Source organism: Pectinophora gossypiella, chromosome 11 (genome assembly GCF_024362695.1).
Source record: "Pectinophora gossypiella chromosome 11, ilPecGoss1.1, whole genome shotgun sequence".
Classification (NCBI taxonomy): domain Eukaryota; kingdom Metazoa; phylum Arthropoda; class Insecta; order Lepidoptera; family Gelechiidae; genus Pectinophora; species Pectinophora gossypiella.
Window position 1 is genome coordinate 9,587,484 of NC_065414.1, and position 22,613 is coordinate 9,610,096.

General features: G+C 41.9%; 1 protein-coding gene across 2 annotated transcripts in view; it reads right to left on the reverse strand.

Moving 5' to 3' along the window:
* The window catches only part of LOC126370536 (protein groucho-like), a 58,006-nt gene that overhangs the window by 7,420 nt on the left and 27,973 nt on the right, over positions 1–22,613 (reverse strand). For both annotated transcript variants that reach the window (XM_050015430.1, XM_050015429.1), the window contains exons 5-7: positions 21,687–21,824; positions 12,272–12,470; positions 9,655–9,680 (exon numbers count right to left, since the gene is read on the reverse strand). In XM_050015430.1, the coding sequence (XP_049871387.1) occupies positions 9,655–9,680; positions 12,272–12,470; positions 21,687–21,824 (363 nt within the window). The remainder of the gene's footprint in view (positions 1–9,654; positions 9,681–12,271; positions 12,471–21,686; positions 21,825–22,613) is intronic.

Genomic DNA, 22,613 nt, shown 5'->3' on the forward strand with positions numbered 1-22,613 from the left:
ATTAAACTGGTCGCTACCTGATGTCCGTACTCGTAAAACAAAAACGGTAATCACTCGGAAACGAGAGTCGCGCTCGTCGGAAACATGGCCCACAGAAAGTTACAAAAAATTAATCGCCCGCGAGCGCGTAAATCGCGGGGCGCTGTGCGACTTTAAAATTAACTTTACCGGTTCATTCGTATACATAAATAATGGTGGAATTTCTGAATACACATTAAACTCCTATAAAGAATACATTAGCATAAATTTATGGTAGCGAGTCGGAGTTTCGAGCGCGTTTTTACGTGACTCGTAAAGTTTATAGTCGCGAGTGGAGGATTGCGTTTACTGCGCGCGCTATCGTTTTATGGGCGACCCCAAATAACCAAATTGCCTGGAGCTCGTTGTCGAGCTGACGTGCTCCGCCGCGGCCGCCGCCCCTCGCAATCTGGCGCAGCCACGCCGTGTGCCGAGTGCGACCATTACGCCGCCACTCCGGCACTCCGCGTCGCGAGCGCTCTCGGCGGCAACTTCGCACAAATGCATCGCTTGGAAACTTGCCCAATGCAATTGATGTTCATTACTGCTCTGTTTGTTACCTGCAGCCAGCCGAGCGTTAGTGCTCATAACGCCAAACCTCTCCCCACTCGAGAAACATGTCTGCACTTCTTGCCAAAACGCTACCAAAGATGTTTCTATACAAAATAGCAGTGAAAACTTAAGTGGACTATAATCTACGCGAATAGTTAATAATGTCAAATTAACGCTAAGTCGGCAGATGTAGCACACAAAGTAAATTCCGGGGAAGCCGTCGATAAGCAATCTTACCCGCCCCACCCTTGCTCTATTACAGGAGTAATTAGCACAATTAACAGGAGCGCGAAGAGGGGGGCGCGGGCAGCGGGAGGGCGATCGCTTTCACGCACGCAAACAAATGTCACGTGGCACGGCGCCTTAATTAAAACGATAATTGAGTTGACTTGGGAAACTCATCCGGCATTTCGACATTCCGAGAGAAATTTCACGGAAACTCCCCTCGAACTACGAAGCCCTTCCTTAAGTGTCGACGACTTTAATTTTGTGTTAGCGTCTACTTTGCGGTTTCGAGGCAAATTTTAATACGGTGTACGCGGCCTCGCTTTGTAAAATTACTTAAATAAATTACCCTGAATCGAGTTTCGTCGCCGCGTTGAAAGGCAACTTGTTTGGAAAATTGGCACCGAACAAATTAAGTTACTTACACCCAATGTAGATTGTAGAGGCGAACTCTTACAAACAAGTAATTTTCATGACCGTCACCTGACCGCCCTTTCATCTCTCTTCTCTTGTGTAGGTTGTGAGGTCAATGATCGACATCATCAACCCTGGTTTCATGGTTACTTATACAGCCTCTGTAGGCCCTGACATGGCTTATGTAACGACTACATACACGCTTGCATTTATTAATGGCATATTATGAGAATGTAGATCCTATAACAAATGTCTCTGACATTATTAAGATAATAAAGTGTATGGGTACCTATATCGGCGGGAGCGTGTTGACAAAGCTGTCTCCTTTAATTGTGATCCTCGTTCCGCACGGGGGCGCGAGGGACCGGCCCTCCGAGATTCCTGCGTCTGCAATATGAGCGCCGGCACTCCCGCCGCGGCTTAATGCCCGGGATAAACAATTCGCTCCGCCTTCACCGATTCGATACGACTACATAATAGCTCGAAAAATTAATTCGAAAAGGTCACCGCCCGGCCTCGAAAAATATGGGCCCATAAAAATAATTTAAGCGCCTCTCTACTTACCGTGTTACACCGCTCATTTAATAAACTCAAAAGATATTCTTAATAATAAACTCAAATAAGAGTCGTCGCAAAGCGTCGTTATGCTTCTCACGTGCTTGAGAGGGGAGTACTCGATAGCGCAAGAGAAATACGAATAAATTACCTATTCAAGAGGTTTTATGCAAAAAATATTGGAGAGATGCGTGAGAGGCGTCGAGAGCGTGATCACAGAGTGTGCTGAGGTCGCGAGGGCGCGGACAGTGCAGCGGTCGTGAGCAGGTGAGGCGGGCGCGGCCGCCGAGCAAGGGTCGCAAGAGGCACGGTTATTTAAATGAGAGCTCCCTCGCCACCCGTCAATAAAACATTAAACACGTAACAAGTTTATGCGCAGCGACAACCCTAGCGGATTCCGCCACTTCGTTAATCCGGGGCGGGGGCAGCCCTAAATTAGGGTCGAGACAAGCCGTAATCCCCCGCTCGGCGCGACGGGGGATTTATATTGTTATTGCTCCGAGTCCGGAATTATACGAGGGTTGAGGGACTAATGAAAGGGGAAATTTAATTCCTAATGATTCTCGTCTTAGTCCGTAACGAGGAAACTCGAAAAAGGGCTGCGACCCGAGCACTTTTTATGATTAATCGCTCAGGGCAAACCGAAGATTATTCGATTCGTTTTGTTTGTTGGTTATGTTTGGATTTGATTTTTTCGTTAAGAGGGAACGATGTTGATGTGTTGAAAGTTAACCATCAAATTGGATTACAAATTTATTCATGAAACATTTTCGATGCTCGTACACGGCGGTGAGCAGGCGAAGCATATGTAAATGTGTGATAAGCACGAAGGGAGGTACGTGCGGCGCATAGAGGCTGGTACAGTCGTGCTATAGGGTGGTGCGCTGGAGCGCGGCTGTGGCCGGGGTAAGATGCACGCGTGTGGTGCGGGGTACATGCCGGTCGTGTCGTCAGCACACGGGCGCTCGCCGCACGCTGGCCGCATTGTTAAACATCGCCCGACAACCGCAGAGCCGCGCCGCGCTTGCATACAACGCCTTTGCTGTTCTACGAACCAATATCGCCGGCGAAGCTTACAGAGGAAACCGCAAACATGTATGTATAATGCGCTGCGGTCGTGTTAAAAAAGCACTCGTAGTTCTACAGTGTAATAGCTCTTATCACAGGAGAAACGACGTTTTATCACCTTAACTACAAGCATAGACAAGAGTCACAAGAGGTATTTATTTTCTAATTGCTACGCTTTTAACATAAGTTTCCGTATCGTCTGTCGTAAACATGAAAACGTTAAAGCTCAAAGCTTCGTAGCTGTATATAAAAATTCAGTTATAAATTAAGCAGTTCCAGTGCTGCAGGTGAAGTGCAGTGCAGAAGCGCGACTGCCTTCCGCTCATTACGGAGCCTAATTGAGATAAATTATGAAGACGCGTCGAGCGAGCAGCGCCACCTACCGCTAATTACATGCAGCGATTTCTATTACCCGCCCGTCGGAGCGTGTTTTTGCCCGGTGCTCATTTGTTTATGTTCGTTAGTTCACACCCTCCCCTCAGACACGCAAGTAGTACAACATATCACAGTAACTAAAGAGAAACCAATTTCCTTCAAGCAGCAAAGCATAAGTTATAAAGATAAAACGTTAGACGTTGAAATACGCTTGTTGTTAAAACTAACAAGTACTTATAGTAAAACGATACGTAGAGTAGGTATGAAAGTAAATTGAATCCAGGAAGAAAACATTAAAATTTAAAATTAACGACTGGTGTAGTAATAAAATTACAGGTGCTAATAAACATCACAAATTAAATGTGCCTTTACGAGCTACAAGAGAGTTACAAGGAACGTTTTGTGATGGGCATCGATCACATTCGGGCAATCGCAATTAACAGGGATATACCCGGCTCCTTTATAGCACGTGCAATTACGACTGTGTGGCTATAGCCGTTGTAAAAACCTAATGAAACGCCCCCTTGTGTTACAGTCAGCCGCTTTATTTATGATTATGATTAATACGTATAACAAACCGTGCGTCCATATCTGAGCTTTTTGTAAAACAAATTCAGTTATATTCTGAAAAACTTTTTTTTGGTCCAAAATATATATGTTGTTTCATTCTTCTAGTAATTACTTATTAAAAGTTAGGCGAATACATTAGGTGTAGAGTTTACAAACTTTTTATTATAGACTCAATAGTTAACAATTCCACACCAGTTTATTCTCCTCTGATGAATTTAGAATACTTATACCTACCTAAATAATATGTGTCGTTGAACCGGTACCTACGCATATTTTTAGACATTGACGGACCACACACGTAGAACGCGCGTGTAGGTCAACCACAGAATCTAAAAGCTTGCCATTGTTTCACACACTCCTTTATGGCAGGATTATATTGAGAAATATTTTTTTACTAGTCCCTGTGGTCACCGGTTAGCTTCTCAAGCGAGAAGCGCCGGTTCGATCCCCGACTTATACTGGACTTCTGCAGATGAGTTATTATAATTAAAACACATAATAACGGGTTCTTACCGCGTTTGAATCAGGGATATGAGACTCCTAATATGAATATCATGGCACTTGCAACAGTGTCGAAATATCGGGAATCTTATATCTCTGATTCAAACGCGGTAAGAACCCGTTATTATGTGTTATAATTATGATAATAACCGCGTAAACTTAAAACGATGAGTTATTAATTTACCTTAGGGACAATTTTCACTTATAGATGGCGATACGGTTCATCACCAATCACGTTGATCTAACAAAAAGCTCGGTGAAGCGTAGGTGATGAACTGAGTGTTCATCGTGCGATGGATGTACCTCTGACTACCCCAATTGGCCTTATATTATGGTATTATTTTTGCTAGCTCTTGTAACTAAGCTGTAAATAAGGTAAGGTTTTACTGATGACCACACACGTCGAGGCTGTATGGCGATTGACCGCGGTCAACAGCCGTTGGGTCCGCTGCGGTTTTATGACATACACAGCTTGTTTGTGACAAGTGTACCCTTTCTTTTTGTTAGTCTAGTGCGTACATCAACATTTTGTTTTGATGTTAAGTACTATACATACTTTACATACCGCATAAAATTGACATTCATCAAAACATGAAAAAATGATTTTCAAGAATTGCAGTAAGTACGGAAAGTGTGTTAACATAACCACTAGCGCTAACAGTGCCTTAATAAGTTTGGATACTTACGCCATTACATTGATTGTACCTCTTTTCTACGTAAAAAGTATATTTTAAGCTCAAATCACGGATATTTTTAATGTTTTGATAGAAACGTAACATGAAACGCAAGCGTGCACTGTATTGTTTACGAGGGCACATACAAAATATTGCATTTTCGATGCGAATCAGCGAGTGCTATTGAATATTTCAAATGGAATATTGAATCTGCGCGGCACCACTAAACCGACTACGTCAGCCCTAACTTTTAACGTTCACTTTGCTTTGATGACTGCTATAAATAATTTATACTTCATTTTTAAAGCGATCGTGATCTCGCACCAATGTATATTACAAGTATACTAATAATTACAAGTAATTGGATTTTTTTTACTATTGGGGTACCTAACATAGACTAAAACCTTTGCTAACTGCACAAGCAATTTGCATAGAGACATCATCAATACAATCGCTTCTCAACCACGTCGAATCTGATCCGAGGTTCAGTGAATGCACAATCCAGTCTTGATACGTGTTGCTTTCCCAAAGCTGAAGATTACTGAAGCAATCTTGAGCGGATACAAATTTCATTACCCATCAACATCTACACAATGGCTATGTGCTAAGCATTGAATGGGTTTTGCAATTTCAACTGATTTAATAGTGTATGAAATCGAACGTCCGCTCAAACAGTTTGCACGAATATTTTTTGCAAGCATACTTTGAGAATCGTAAGAGCTTCGAAGTATTAATATTCGATTCTCTCACGTAGCAGGAGTGCAGCGACAGGCAGGTATTGTTATGAGAGGGCGGTCGCGGGGGCGCGGGAGGGGACGGGTGCGATTCGATCAGGCTTGCATAAATCGATGCGATACGCCGGGATCGGAACAAAGCCGCAAGCGAGCTCGAGACGAGCTCCATACCCCCCAACTATAAGTATTCGACCGTCAGCACGGAAGTATTTTATGAATTCCGATGATATCTACCTGCGCTGCGTTCTACGGAGGCGTATTTATATTTAAGATATTGAAATAAGAATTGGAATACTCGACAAAATAGAAATGGATAGCATTTGGTTTGAAATAACTTTGCATTGTGGAAACTACGTTGCATTTCTAGAAAGTACAGCTTGATTTAGAGTAACTAACAGAACGCGTAATTGCATTTGAGTGTTTATTAGTACTACAAATAAGGGTATGGTATTCGTAACGTGAATATTAATTACTGTTTCATATGCAATAGCACCTGCTCGATGCGCTCTATTCATCACATGGTAGTTGATATCCGCAGATCTTGATTAATCTCTTACGCGCGCTTATACATTCACATGGTATAAATCGTATGCGTCGCAGTATACGACAGATAATCCGTCTAGATGCACTAGTAAGCTATAAACCTATGTTATTCTATATCAAGGCGATAAGAAGATTACAGAGAACGTCTCGGAGACGTGGATCCGGCGGTTGCCACATTAGCAGCTTGAAGCGTTGAACAGAAGCTATCAATCGGCTTAGGAGCGGGCTACTCGCCTTACTATTTTCTCTGCCAACACTCCAGACTTAGACACTAGAGATTTAGATGTGTTAGATGTCTACGGTAGTAGGTTTAAGCTGCACACTAGATAGCTTACTGTTTGTTAGGAAGTTTCTTGTTTACAACGTTTGCATGTTCATAAATAAAATAGCACAAGATATCGACGAACATACATACATACATACATACATAAACTCACGCCTATTTCCCACCGGGGTAAGCAGAGACTATAGAATTCCATTTGCTATCGACGAAGATAAAATAAAATATCTGTTTGCATTACTTCAGACCATTTTTCATTCTAGAATATCTTTTGCTATGTAAGATCCTTGCAGTAATTTAATATTGCAATCCTGAACACGGCATCAGTAGAACAGTTGCCCCCAGATAGATCTCTTGGCCTCAGGTTGTGCAAGATCGATATCAATTTGCGAAGCCATACAATGCCAATCCTATCTGATGCTTTTGTTTAAATCTAGGCTCGGGCTCGGCTTCTAGGGATTTGACAGAGATATATTGCAGAACATTACTGCAGAACGATAAAACGTACTCCCATTGTAACAAAAGTTTGTTAAATATGTATGACAAATGGGTTTACTGTCCATAAACAAATGCCACCGCGTTTTACCTGAACACCGATATCAAACCCAAAGTACAGAGTTACAATAAACTTTTTATGTAGCTAAGTGTCGGTAAAGTTTTCTTTTCAATAAACCAGCAACGTCTTACAAGTTTCTCCACTTTGTATCAAGTCTCGAGAGAAAAAGTAAAACACCGCAGACTGCCGCGCAATCTGTTTCACTTTAGGGCGTCTTAATAATTACAAGTGGCCATTCCTTCCAATTAAGAAAAGTCTCGGACGATAAATTGTGAGGGCTGTCGCGGGTCGGGCGAGTGCTGTTCCTGCAAGCGTAAACACGCCGCGTAGGGCTGCCGCTGGCGGCGATATTACCTGCCGTCTCCGGCTGCCGACATCTCGCGCACTGTTTTATTTTAATGGTTTAATAAAGCGCCAGTCCGCAGCCATTACAACCGATTCGTATTTACACGCTTCGCTGCCACCTTAATTAAAGGAGCGCACTTTCAAGCACATAGCGACTGAGCCATATCGAAGCACAAACGCAAATTTATTCTGACCGGAGTTTTTTCGGCATCTATTAAATAAAGAAGTCGAGGAGAATGCTAAACAAGGTTGAGCGGCCCTCGCCCTGCGAGTTTTCCACTTGAAGTGGTGTGCGGATGTAGGGGAGCGCGTGGGGTGGGGTCACGGGGGTGTATTCAGAGTGGCTTAGATAAGGTAAGGAGGATGAAGAGGCGAGATGCGCGCCGTAATGAACCGGCTCCGACCAGTTTTTGTGTGGTTCCCGCGCCCAAATTGAATATTAGGCGCGATTTGAGAGCGAATGAGCGGGCGGCAGAAATAAATCCGCGGTTATTATGTTACCCAAATGAGATTGTGGAAGGGCCTGTTAGGTTTAGAGCCGCTGCTCAATTTCCCGTCGGTGTAAATTGGCAGTCATAACCCCGGTTATTTTGTGGGAATTTAAGCAGCTTTCTTGAAAGTTAACCGCACGAAATATGGTATGAGAATTCGCAGGCAGGGATACTGCGCGTTTTGTGGAATAAAACAGAGCTTATTTAACTTTCATTATAAAAACATTCGCTGAGTTTACAGCGATATTCCTTTTACTTAGCAAAATAAACAGTGAGTCGGCTGATGTATCGGAAAATCAAACACGGCGATGTTTGCAAATAAACATGGGGCGGGTTGCAACTGTGTAGCACCTCCGTGATTCGCAGCAAAAACATTCGCCGGAGGAGCGCGCGCGAGTAACGTGACCCCGCGACGGCGCGGCTGAGACGAGCTGGGTTTATGTAAACTTTATTACGGCGTGCACCGCCCCCTCCCCCGGTTCAAATTGTAAGGCGCGTCCGTGCATTACTCAGCTCGCCGCGTGTTTGCACAGATCGACGTCTCCGTGCGCCGACTGCCAACAGAGCGCCGCCCGGATCGGGGTCACCCTGCACGGTAAACTCTTCACGTACCCACCACAACTTATACTCGCTTACCTGCCAAAGTTATCTAACAAACTTGTCAAAGTATGCTCTGTGACTCCGATCTCGTTATGGTCTCGATTTTACGCTAGACTGCATTTTGATACGGAGATATTTTTCTATAAATTCATGACGGAGCACAGAAACCGTGTTTTAAATTGAAACTTGTAAAAAGTAGTAATTTATTTTAAAAAAACGAATCTCAATAAATATGTAGTAAGCAACGAAGTATTGATATACTACCTACTACTATTATACCATTAAACTGGACTATCTGATTAACTTGTGTCGCACTAAAACCAAAATCGCATTATAGCAGCTTGCGAGATGTCAAATCGATTTACAGCGAGATTGAAATAAATTGGATCGTCGACTGCGAAAGAATCCCTCGCTCCGAAGTAGGTTAGTGCAACAAAGACAATGTTATAAAGTAGCGGGGTACGGTATCGATTCGCATGCATTTCGCCGGGTGCACGGCAGCACATCTGTGCGGTCGCTGCGTTCAGCCGAGCACAACAAGGGAGCCCCCCTTCAACCCCCTACACCCACCCTCTGTAGCACGATAGCCGACATTCGTAACACCTCGCGAACGCACTCGGTCGCGAGCTCACTTCATGCTAGGGCTGTCATATGCCTTGTTTATTTAAAAGCTCTTTTTTATGAAAACTTTAAAGAATTAGGTCACTAATGAGAGTGTTCGGTGTTTAAGAAACCCAAGATGTTTTCGCTTTAATTACTGAAAGTTTAATAATAACTTAAAACAGTTCCTGACAGCTTAGGTTAACTTTAGAAAACTTTCTAAATCCTCAGTTGATCGCTAAAAGAGTTGTAAGGTAATTAAACATAATACACTTTTGCAAGTTTAATAAAATAAAAGAAGTTGGCATTCAACATTTAAAAGTTTCGAATGTATTGACACCCCTACCGTTGTGGGGGTGCCACTTGCACCGCCCACTTGTTTCAGTCAGAGCAGTGTTATGAAATCAACGTGTTCGAGCGCAACACTCCTCTCCGCGCATTCCCAAATGGAAAACCCACTATACGCCGCTGCCCTGGAATTTTTCAAAGCAAATTTTTGTCGCTGAAATTTTAACAACCCAGGCGAAATTGGAAAAAGTTATTCCGTACTTACATGTCGCTCCTCTGCTGAACTGATACCTGTAACAAAAACTAAAATTAGCGCTGTTTTACAATTGTTGGACAAAAGTGTTTTTGTTTATTGCTACTACGTTTTTCGAACGTGAACATTTTAAATTTTTACTTATTTAAATAGCTGTTTTTCTGAGAACAGGATTTTATGCTACTTGACAAAGATAAAAATGATATTATCGACGTCGATCGTTGATAATGAAAACAAATATTTTAATAACATATTATACATTAAATACTGGCCGAAATAAATTTATCGTTGTCCAAAGAGATTTTATACCTAAAAGTTGATACTACGGAAACCACAAGGGTAAATGTGTACAGTACACCGACACATCTACGTATGATGGTGGGGTCGAGAGGCCGGGTGTAAAGTGGCCGATGAATATTGCAGGGCGTCGCGTCCCTCGCCTGCCGCCTGCCACTACCATGATATTTTCAAATTGGAATTGCTCGGAATTTGTGACCTATTTCTGTTTCGTATTGAATTTCAAAACTCAGTTGCTTTTTTTTTTCAAATCTTATGTTATTGCAGTTGAAGGGAAACGATATTGTTATGTTTTTTTTTTTAAATTAGTAATGAATTAGAAAGCATTCCTAAATTAAATAAGAATTGATTTTAAGACTGGTCTATCAACCAACAGGGAAATGTTTGCATGTTTTATTAACAATCTTTGTTTTAAAATATATATAGTATTTTATGATCGTTACAATAAATTAAGAACAAAATTTTCTCAGAATAGTTAGAACAGCTTACATAAATAAGTATTTAAGTACATAAATTCTTATTAACAGGCTAGTAATAGCCTGCTGGAATAGGTTTCTCGATAAATGTAAATTGGCTGTCGATTGTGATCTTGTCTGGTGGGTTCGGCGAAGTGGCGGGTGGTAGAATTAGCCTGAACACTTCTACTGATCACTCGCTCTGTACGGGAAATGCTAGTACCGGTATTTGCTTATGTAGGTCACACTGTAGGCAAACATGTGTATGTGTGACTTAATCAAAAGTATTCGTTTAAGAGTAGCGCGTTGATGTCTTTTAGTAAATAAATGTTATGTGAAAAAGTTTTCTTTTTTACACACCACGTATTAATGATAATGGTTATTTGAAGTACGTAGAGTTCGTTGTAGTATAATTTATATAGTTGAGCAGTGTTTCAAAGTTATTAAAACAAGATGGTTCCTGCATTCGCAATTAATTCGATAAACCCCTCGGTACGATATGTATGCAGACATCAAAGGCGTCACGCCTCGCTGCTTCGCCCCGAGTTGTGAGCAATTGCAGTGCAATCCTATTACTATGCAAGCCGGGTACATATGTACTACATACTGCAGACGCATTAGCACCGCATGCATCGCTACAATTAATTTAAATGCAACAGCCTCAATTATTGGCCAGCTATTCAACCACGCTGTCCGCACCGACTACATCGCAATCATGCATATACATTGCATACATTACCTGCCTAATAACGTTTACGTTTAGTTCGGTGCGTTATTTATTTTAATCCACGTGTGTATAATTGAGTAGCATTAAAACGCGGCAGTCCGCGGCCGCACACACTCAAGTCACCCGCAAAATTACGTTACTAATTGACTAAAACACGCGACGCTCACACCGGCGAGGAATAATTAATTGAGCGCGGGCGGGGGAGGGAGCATCTGCGCGGTAACTCTTACATCAGTACACCGATAATGGCACAAATTAGGCGGGAGTGGGGCGGGGCGCGGGCGCAGGGGGGCGCTAAGCCGGAACATCCCGGAGCGCAGATTACCGCTTGCTTTTGTAATTAACCGGAGCGACGGGCGGCTTCCAAATCCATTTCTGTGTTACATTTTCATTTGTGGCGCTCGTCCCCGCCGCGCCCGGATTAAACGCGCCGCCGAAACCCCCTTGTTTGTATGGTATGAATAATACTCCGCTTCCAAATTATAAACCTCCTAGTAGGGTGATCCGTGCCGACTATTGGGAAATATTTTTTCACCGATCTTTTCGTTTACATATTCTAACCAAACATACGGATAGGTAGACACCGATTCAAAGAAGTGACTTATTCATACTCTCAAAGCAATATCGGGAGAGCCGTAGCCGTCAGCGATCCGAAAACACGCAAACAGTGAGTTCAAAAAGCCTCTCGAAGCTGGTAAATATTGAAACAGAAGTGGGATCGGAGACGTCTGCCGCGGGCGGGAGGGGGCGGCGGCGGGCGCGGGGGAGGTACTAATAGTCTCCAGCGGCTGCCGGCAAACAAGCCGAGCAAACACACGACAGCTCTAAAATATTCATCTTATGTATCGAGCCGTTATGTCTCACTTGTGATTTGATCTTTATTTTTTGTGCGATCAACTTCACTTGGCCTCTGCTGACAAGACGTTCGAACTTTTTACGCGTCCGTTTTTTGCTCGACGGTACAGAGCCGACTCTTGTAAAAGTTATTTTACAACTAAGTTTTTGTGTCAAGAAAGAATGTGACCAGAGTTGTAATAAAGCTACTTTACATATATGCTGGACAATTTGTCAGGTTTGGTTGGGCAAACATGTATCCTAAGCCTGTACAGTCTGCAAGTAAGTAGTAAATATGTGATTAGATATATCGTACCGTTGCCCTTGTCGTCTGGTCGATGTAGATCAGGTGGCTTGGCGAGCACTGAGAGCGGGTGGTGGGGTACTCCGAGCCCGAGGAGGCCTGCCGGGGGCAGAGCACCCTGGCCGAGCAGAGGCAGGGGCGGCGCCCCGTGCGCCGGTAGGTGCGCGGCGTGCATCTGTTGCAGCAACCGCGGCAGGTCTGGCCTTTGTTGCTGTAACAAAGAATGTACTTAACATCAGTGACATATTGGCGGAAAGTAAACTTAAATGATATAAGATCAATTAATTGGTGTGTAATGGGAAGAGGGGACTCTTTAGAAATGTTTCATTAGTATGACAGAAATCTAACGGACCACACAACTTTTAATGGAATTCACATTCTACAGCCGAACTGACCTAACAAGGCTTTCATTTAATTGGAAATAAATACTTTACTAAAGAGGATTGTAATGTAACGACTGAATTGCCACCAATAAACCCTAATTCGGATTTTCACGCACAAAATTATCTCATTAAAACACGGAGCTAAATAAAGGCAGTCACTTTATAGTTGGAGTGTCGACAGTCAAAGTGAATTGATGTGTCACCGCAGAGCTCCGTGCATTTTTAAAACGGTACGGAGCCAAATTAAAAAGTCCTCCACGGGCCCCCTCGTGCCGCGATATTTTAAATTTTAAATGAGAGTTTCGCCGGCGGCGGCGACTGAGCGAAATTGATTACTCCTTCTCCATTATTCCCCTTTTTCCACTTTTCCCGCATTCCCGAGCTTCCCGTTCCTATCTCGTCTCGTTTAACGTTATTATTATAGCCGGATCCGGCGCGTGTCGCCCGCTGCCCGCGTCCGCCTCCGCGCCCGCTCCCTCCTGTGTCTCACCCTACCTTGCACAGCTTTTTCCGCTCGGATGGGCACGCTTTTTTTTTAGCGGCCGAAAATTAATTGGATTTTCGCCGAGGGTGGAACATATTTTTTATTGGCCGCTCACGGCTGTGATTTATTGTGTGTCAAAAGGTGGCGAGCGCCACTTAGTTGGAGTGCTTTTTTACAAAGGGGATTTTTAATTCGTATTATGTAGATGTAGTTCCCTATTTGAACGAACGCTCCCACGATTAATGCGATGAGTTTATTATGCAAATAAAAATGTTCTCGCGTTCTCCGTCGAGAGTAAATTAACCACTTTATCTAGCTGCCGCGATAGCGAGGCATCTGTTCGCTGTAATAATGCGAATTACTCGCTCCGAACTGCTGCTATAAAGCAAACAAGGTCTCCGTAGCACTAACGACCGGCGCATTACTGAGACGCCGGGTGATGCAGATGTATGACGTAGAACTCCCACAGTAGTCGCGGTGCGCCGGCAATTATTCAAAGCAGACAATTTATTAACGTTTTAAGGTGAGACCTAATTACTCAGCGCGACGGCTGCGGCTCCCGTGGAATCTAAATTATACAGCGGCGCGTCTCCGGCCGGCATCACCGGCGTGACGGCGTGACGTGATCCCGCAACAACGCTATCGAGACCCCCGCCCGCCACCCGCCACCCGGACACCCAGACACCCGGCCCGCCCGCAGCACCACCCGCCTCTTGTCATGAATGACAATAACGCGCCTGATACCTCGCCGCGATATTTTTTTCACCGCGCATATTTAGACGTGATTAAATAGCGATGGAGCCTCCCGGGATTAAAACTCGTTCCCCTAACGACTTTTCCGTCCGTTTGCTTATCTCTCCGCGAACTTTGCTGTTTATATTATCAGCCAAATTAAAGTTTAGTGGAACTTCGTTTGAACATCAAGGGAGCGAGTCATTTTTTCAATACGTTAAAAAGCGTTTAGATTTGTAGGCGATTGTTCTCGATATAAAATATTTTATTCATATGGCATAAAGCTAGCTTGGTTTATAAAGACATGTTTTGTGTTAGACGTTATAGAATATTGTCTTGGCGGGTTCGTTTCCGCCAGCAAACGACGCGACGTGCGTTTTATTATCGAGGGAGGGACGGGGTCGCACTTTTATGGAGACAAATCTCTTAGAAGATTTTTGTGGTTACGCGGAGCTTGGGATTATCAGATTGAAGTAAAACTATACGATTATTGCCAACGGCCATCCTGATGTGTCGATAGAAACAGAATAATGGTTCATTCTTTGCATTTATCATGTTTTCCGCCTTGATGAACAGTGACTAGTGGAATATTGTTAGATACGAAACTGTCTATAAAACTGATTATCAAACCGCCAGCAACTTTACGATATTTCTTCAACGAAGGGTCAATACATTCCCGAAGCTTTTGTAGTTTTGCGGCACTTTATATGAGAAAGCGAGCATGCGGCGACTGTCAGGAGGAGGAAAAGTCTGGAGGCAGAAGTACCCATGCGTCTACGTTCACACCACATTAACTTGTCTATATGTGGAGTATACCTAGACTTTATTCCACGCAATAGAGAAAGGTTCGAATCTCTGGGTACTAGGTAAGTATTATGTACTTAAGTATTGTGTTTCTGTAGTGTTGTTCGTAATATATAGGGATCCATCAGTCGACAAAAACATCACGTTGTGGCATACCAAAGTGATGGAGGTAGTATATGTAGGTAATTGTAACTTGACACAAGATCAAAAATGCTTAAAATAATGTCGTCGGTGAAAAGGCTTAGTTTGAGAGTTTATGTAAGAATGCTTATAGTTTGGCATATAACATAAACATAACACAGCCTATATACGTCCCACTGCTGGGCACAGGCCTCCCCTCAATCAACCGGAGGGGGCATGGAGCATACTCCACCACGCTGCTCCAATGCGGGTTGGTGGAGGTGTTTTTATGGCTAATAGCCGGGACCAACGGCTTAACGTGCCCTCAACGGCTTAACGTTGTAGTTTGGCAATAGTATACAAAATATATATATATACAAAATATTAAAAAATGCAATCGATTCTCCTTACTTTGTTAACAAAATTTTGTTTAAGTGTCGCAGCGTCCCAATTCTGACACTTTTGCTATTCCTTTTTGCAGTACGAATTACCTAAAGCACCGTTTTATATTTAGTACTTGTAGCAAATATAATTATAAATACAATAGCATTGACATATTTCATCTTAAGCACAATAAATTAAAGCACAAAACGTTGGAACAGATGTAGCATCAACTTTTCTTTCTTTTTTTGTATTGCTTGCTTACTTAATTTATTTATTGCTTCTGTCTACTTCTCAGTGATGCATGTATTAGTTATAAGTGGAGACTTCATTGGCTAATGTACAAACTATTTGCATTTTTTAAATTGTTATTTAAGCTGTTTGTTTCCCGATTTGAAATAAATAAATAAATAGTGTGTGTATGAAGTCAAGCAGCAAGCAATGCCTTTTGTGTGGAGTCAGGAGTCACAAATACCCGGTCGCCTTCACGGCACATTTGCTTCTGTCAGTACGCGGATTATACCCCATTTATACGACTATGAGCCAAGTACGCTACAGATTTCCCCAATCCCCCGCTCCCCCAACGATATTTTTTACGATAAGCATTTTTGTTCAATACATATTCGGTTACAGAATAAATATTTGTTTGGTTACCGCCCCTGAACAAATAAATGACTTATTGCGACCTAAATATACTAGTGACTCACAAATCGTGTTCTGTAGAAACGATTAAAATTCATTTGAGCGCAGTATTAGAGCCTTAAGTAATATTACATTTTAGTGTTAATTAAACAAACGATTTTATTGTATCGAATTGACGATTTGAAAATTAAAAAACGCTTAATGGGCTCGAATTAATTGTTTAGGCAATTATGGTGCTAAGAAGCAAATAAGTAAGCGCGTAATCTCAGACATTAACCTACAATTAGTTAGGATTTAATGGAAGCTATCGAGATGCAGAGGAAAGTTTCCACTAACACACTTAAATAATTAAGCGCAGTTAGTTTGCGGTTAAGGCGCATTAAGCGCTATTATGTAGCGATCGCCGGCCGCCGACCGCCGCCGCCCGCACCGCGGATTAAGATATTTCATAACTTTAATAAGCTTCACCTGACAGATCGATGGCCGCTTATTTTATGGTCATCACCCACTCGACAAGCCGGTAATTGATCTTTTACATTGATAAATTATAAAATAATAAACTAGCTACATGTGGTAACACCACCGTGTTTTACTGAGCTATATATAACTCAATTCCATGAAATGGAAGTAGAACTTCAATCAAATCGCAGGGTGTACACAGTTTCGGTTCGTAAACGTTGACAATGAACGGCTCGAGTCATAAACTCTCCATCTGCAGTAGATCGCAAGTCGAGCGTGCGAATGCGTAATAACTCCGCAATTATTGCTAACAATTGTTTACACAGACTGCTCTTAAAGTCGGTTGCCCGTGAAAAGGCATAAAACGACGACATAAGCTGCAAAGCGGGTAGTTTATCAGGGGGAGGCGGGCCGAGGGGAGCGCACGCACCATTAGCTCGCCGTACAGACTCGAGGCGCGACGACACATGTTACACTTTCAACATAATTGCTTCTAATAGCATGATCAAGGGAAAGCAATAAACATCCACCACTCACAATAGAAACACGACCCACCCGACATAAATAAACATTCCGACATAGAAGATTATTAATAACCCATCTACTATAAAACCATTACGGAAACACAGAAAAAAACATTGTTTACTTTGCTATTCATAACGAAACGCGTTCTTAACTTGACAAATAGGACAGAGACCTCAAGCAAAAAATAGGAAAAACTCGCAAGCCGGATGAGTCGTAAAACTGATTACATAATTTCATTGGAAGCGACGACAGAATGGCCCTAACTCACTTCCTCGCGTTGAAAAACAAGCTACGCGTAAGCGGCGAGGGAGACGTTAATGCGGCCCGGAGACGCGTAAGAAACGCCGAGGGCCTGCAATGCAATATTTATCACCCGCCGCGAACGTGCCTGGGAAAAAATGACAAATTCATGTTTCCCCTCCCCGCTCGACCCACACCCCGATTTATTCCCGCCGTAATTTTTATCAGAGGGCGCGGGACCCGTAAACTAGATAGAAATGTTTTCACGACTCGCTTGTTTATAAAGCCATCGACGGGGAAACAGATACGCTCTATTTGCACAAGCTCTTGTGTTTGCGCACCTATCCCTCGAGATAATGTTGCATAAATTACGTACACATAATAAGTACTCTTTATGTCATACACTTATGTCAACGTTACGTTTTAAATTATCACGCGTTGTTTTATTAAACATTAGATATTGAGATCGGCGGTGTGTCATCGCCGCGAGGTGGTATCGATTTCGCGGTCGATGAATATTGTTTCAATGCGAACATTTGTGTCATGCATAGGTGAGCAGGAGAGGGAAGCATCTGGAAGCTATTACCTCGGAGGTCGTGCCACCCCCAGGGTTCCGACGCGGAATAAAATCAGAACGAGAAATGATGTGCCTGCCGATAACCGACTTCGCCCTTATTGTCATGAATTCACGCACATTGCCTCTACACAATAGCGAACAGTTTTACTTATCATCCGACTCTATTGATGCTCTTGTGATACATTACAGATGCAAAATAATTGCTTTATTAAAAAGCGATTGTTTATGTGTGAAAAAGAAAAAAGAATCGAACTGGAATTCAAATTACAAAAATTTATTGTAACAAAAACGAGAGCGGCGTAAACAAGGTTGAGGTACACGACGTTTACGGCGCGGCGCGCTGCGTTGCGGGCGACGACGCGGGCGAAGGCGCGGGCGAACACTTCAACGGTAAGTGATTTTAATAGGCAGGCAAACAGTCCCCAATTTGAAGAGAATTCCCTCTTCACAAATCGGCGCTCGGCGGAATCGTCGCAAATCAGAAGGGAGAGGGCGGCCACTCTCAGGGGAGAGTTCCTTTGATCCCTAGCTGACCCGAAAATAAAAAAGGTTCGTAATAAAAAAAGGACCGACATACGGAAGGTGGCGCCGCTTTTTTATTTAAATTAGAGTGTTTTATAGGGGGAGAGCGATATTGCGTTTTGCCGGTGTCTCGAAGGCTGTTCGGTAATCTATACATGTAGGCGAGGTGCCTAAATCCCGGGGGCGATGAACCCACACCGAATACTTTGGGGTCTTAAGGTATTTTCTTTTTATCCTCTCGATGTTTTCCGTCCGTAGTCGCGGAATAAGAAGGGTTCTCATATAATGGCTTTCGTTTCGTAGGCGGTGACGCGTGTTCGACAAATACGAGAAAGTAATAAAACATAGTTTACGGTGCCAACGGCGCTATTAGCATTAACATCTTGAATGCCAAGACATTTAATTATGATGGGAGCTGGTATTAACAAGATCGAAGTGCTGGAACGTGTGTAAATAATTCATGAGATTGTTGATCCATTGCCAAAGGCTATAAGCATACATTTATTTTTTGTAGTGATTGACGGTATCTGTAAACTATGTTTGACGCAAATAAATTAACCGTAGGTATAAAAATATTGTTCTTCTTAATTTTAGTCTTTGTTTACAAGTTCCTGTATCAAAATTGAGCGTTGATAGCACAGGCTAAAGTCGGTCTGGCCGATGTTTATTTTGCACTCGATAATATCTATACTAAATATTTATTCTGACTGCTCTACAAATACATTGGACGCTCTAAATTTAAACTTTAAATTGGTATCGTTTGTTTTTAAACTGGTATTAGGATACATCAGTATCGGATGGCTCGCTGTGATCGAGTTGGCCGGCCGCCAGCGGCCCGCGAGTCTATCGCTACGACGAGCGACTACTCACAACCACCACTTTATTTTCGCCCTCATTATCTTTAAAGTGATTTATTTTAGACCTATTCACAATTTGAAACGCCAACCGTTAACACATCGCGAGAATAGGTCGCACTAACGACTTGGCAGCCGGTCGCGAATGCCGTCTCTATTGAAATAATAGCCGGCAATGAAGTCCTCACGACACCTCCCGGCTAAAAAATACAATTAGTGTGCCGCGAAATTAGTTAGAGCCTGCAATTTGAGAACAGATTCTAATTCGCGAGTCGAGGTGCGGTTGTATGTAAATTAAGGCAAACGCTAATGGTGTTGTTATTAGTAGATGTGTATATTTAATGGCGCGCCCACACACGTGACAAATGGGCGCTTCGTCGGTGTATAAAACATGTTAATTCGCGGTTTAGAGTGCGAGGTGAGACAGGTATATTTTTCTAAACGAGCCGCTTCCAGTCCGTGGAGTTTTATCAATTTGTGTGCGCTGGCGGGCGGCCAACTCGTCTTGCGAGGCTTAGATCGTTTAATTAACGGCGGGGAACTTTCGACCTGTTGAAAGCTCTGCTTTTAGAACCAACTTACTTTACACGTACTCGAGCTCTTGCTCTAATAACTATTTCCGCTTACACATTTAGTTATTTAGATATCTATTAATACTCAGACTAATGTGTAGGTTACACAATTTGTTTTAACGTTTGCGTGGGTGGGTTTGAAGTTGTGAAAGGTGCAATGTGTAAATCGCTTTGAACTTTTAAACGCTTTTTGGATTTGTAGTGATTTTGCAATGATAATACAAGATACCAAATGGAATTCCTTTAATCTTTTAAGTATTCATGCAATTCGATTCAAATAGACACGTAAAGATCAAACGTATCAATTACCGATTCAATTTTGGAACAATCGTGACGTCGGCTCACAGGCATGGACATAATAAATCAAATTTCTTCGAAGCGTTCCTTTCAAAGTGGATGCCGTGTTTAATTTAGTGAGTTTCATGTTCGTAGTAACAAATTAAATATCTTTGGCGTAGCATTTCACGCGAGTGGAACACGTGTCTTGCGTCTTGTTTGTTCGGCGTGTAATGTGCCGTGCGGTGGCATCTGTCCAAACATGCCGGGTGCTGTCATTGCTCGGTTATTCGCCATTGCACAACTATCCTTACCAATACAAAGTTAGCTACTGCTTTTCACGCGTGAATAAACGGTTCGAAACAATCTATTTTAGTCGCCTTTTAACATTTTATTTATGTAGGCAACAAGTTACGTTCCCATTTTGAAATTTCAAAAAATATACTGAATCATTCATTTTAAAACGACATCGGAACATCGACCTTTAATTAGACCACACCTTTCGATAAAAACGGTGTCTGACTAATCTTTATTTCAATCTATATTGTGTGTAACAATACAAAACACGTTATAATTGATGGCAACATTAATAATGGAGTGTGGAGCAATAAAACAATAATTGCCAGCTAATGTTGTGGTCGATCTATAATGCAGTGATGGTCAATACTTTGATTGCTCATTTAATAAGTAATCAGATGACACTTTCTAGAAATTACCTAAAAGGTATATTTTTATAACGGTTGAAAATATGCTGACGGCGTGTTTTCATTCCATATAAATAATAACAATAAATAAGAACTTTCCACGAAATATCAAAATCTAAAATGATTAGTAAGTACTATTAAACAGAACGAGTTCATTTTCACACATTTAGTGATTATATTTCAATAATATTTTACAAATAGTTTCACTTCACTTTTTAAAGTTTAAATGCGCGTTAAGAATTAGATCTGTCAAAGTACCTACGTAAGCTAGTGTTGTGACGTTCACTAGCATAGTGATGTATCAGTCGATATTAGTTCGATCGATTCTTTTCTATCTAACAGTATATATAGACTTATTGTCTCGTAGAATACAAAAAGCCTTTATTTTATTTTCGATTAAAGCAACTGTTTTCTTATTATACTTCCGCTTGTATCTAATTGGGTCGTGTACTAGTTTCAAGATAAATTATGAGATTCTGTTTACTAAATAAAGACAGACCTAAAACTCTAATGAAAAACATTTTCTTTTTTCTATTTAACTTATTTACGAATTTTAATCAAGAAAAACTTAATAATAAGTCTGACATTTTATCACGTTTGTCTAAGACGTCACAGTGTGCTTTTTCATACAAATTCCGTAGTAATTTTGCGTTTTGACGTTTAGTAAAAAGTAACTGATTTGACTAGTTGGTAACTAGCCTATTACTACTATAATGAGTCACATCGTCTTGCTGTATCTTCGACTGTACGAACTGTCATGGGAGAAGCTCAAGCAGTGGATTAGTGACACATAGCTAGGGATCAAAACACGATTGAATTTGAAAGCAGCCAAACGTGACAATGTGATACGACTCATTATAATTGTATATACATTGTATTCACGCCCGTGTCCCTATAGGGGATGGACGGACCGCAAGTTTAGATAGGATGGAACTGTGAACATAAATTTTGTGGAAGGATGTGCCACGCATTGCGTTGGTCTAACAGAAAGCTCGGCGAGATGTGGGTACTTACTTCGTCTTGCGATAGATGTACCTCTGACTACCCCAATTGGGATATAGTCGTGAGTTTACGTTATGTTGCTACATTGTCACGTTTGGATGTGGGAATTTGACTCATCGCTCTGTGGTTAGTATGCTGGTGATGACTTACCCCTATGATAGCATTGAGTTCAGTCATGGTGACCTGTTTGGCTCGCTCCACCGCTGAAGCCACCTGCTGCTGGTGTTCTTGAGACAGGAACGGCAGAATTTGCGCGATTATTGCGTTCAGTCGCTTTGCTATCTCCGTCTGAAACATGAGACTTCGCTTTAAAACCTTCTGTAGTAAAATTCTTCACACTAGATAAACATTAGAGCTCATCAAGTCTGTAAGTAGAAAGTTTTGGAAGTTTCACAAATAACCACATTGTATTGAAGATGATATTGATTTTTTACATGATTTACAAATTTTAAAAGCAGCTCAGTATAGCGAAATATACTCAAATCGAAATCATTTTGAAAGAAACGATTTGAATCTTCAATAAAAGTAGTCATTTGCATCGATATTAAAGTCGATAAAATACGAGGTTAATTTCTACATTAGTCAGAATGAATAAATATCAGATTAGCGGTCGAGGCGATACAAAAATTATGTCGTCCGGGAACAACATACATAACTTGAATAAAACACGATAGTGACAATTTATTGATGATAATGTCATTCAGCGATCTATTTCTCTGAATAAAATAAACATTAACATTCAATAATGTTAGTAATCAATGCAAACTAGCCTATTCGTCGAACTGTTAAGGCGTAGCTACGATCTGACAAATTCGAGCGTATATTTGTCTTGATCATACATAACTAGTCTGACCGATGTCGACAGTATTAAAGAATGAATATTTATACGTTTTTGATTTGGTAACACGTATAATGCAAAGAGCATTATGAGACGAGACACTATTTTCTTGTCTAATAGTTTTCATGTTACTCATTAAAACGATTGCAGTCGTATCGTGTCAACAAAGACAAATAGTTTAATTTAAAGTTAACGAAGCGAAACAGACTCGCGTAGCCCCGCCTTTCAGTGAGCGAAAT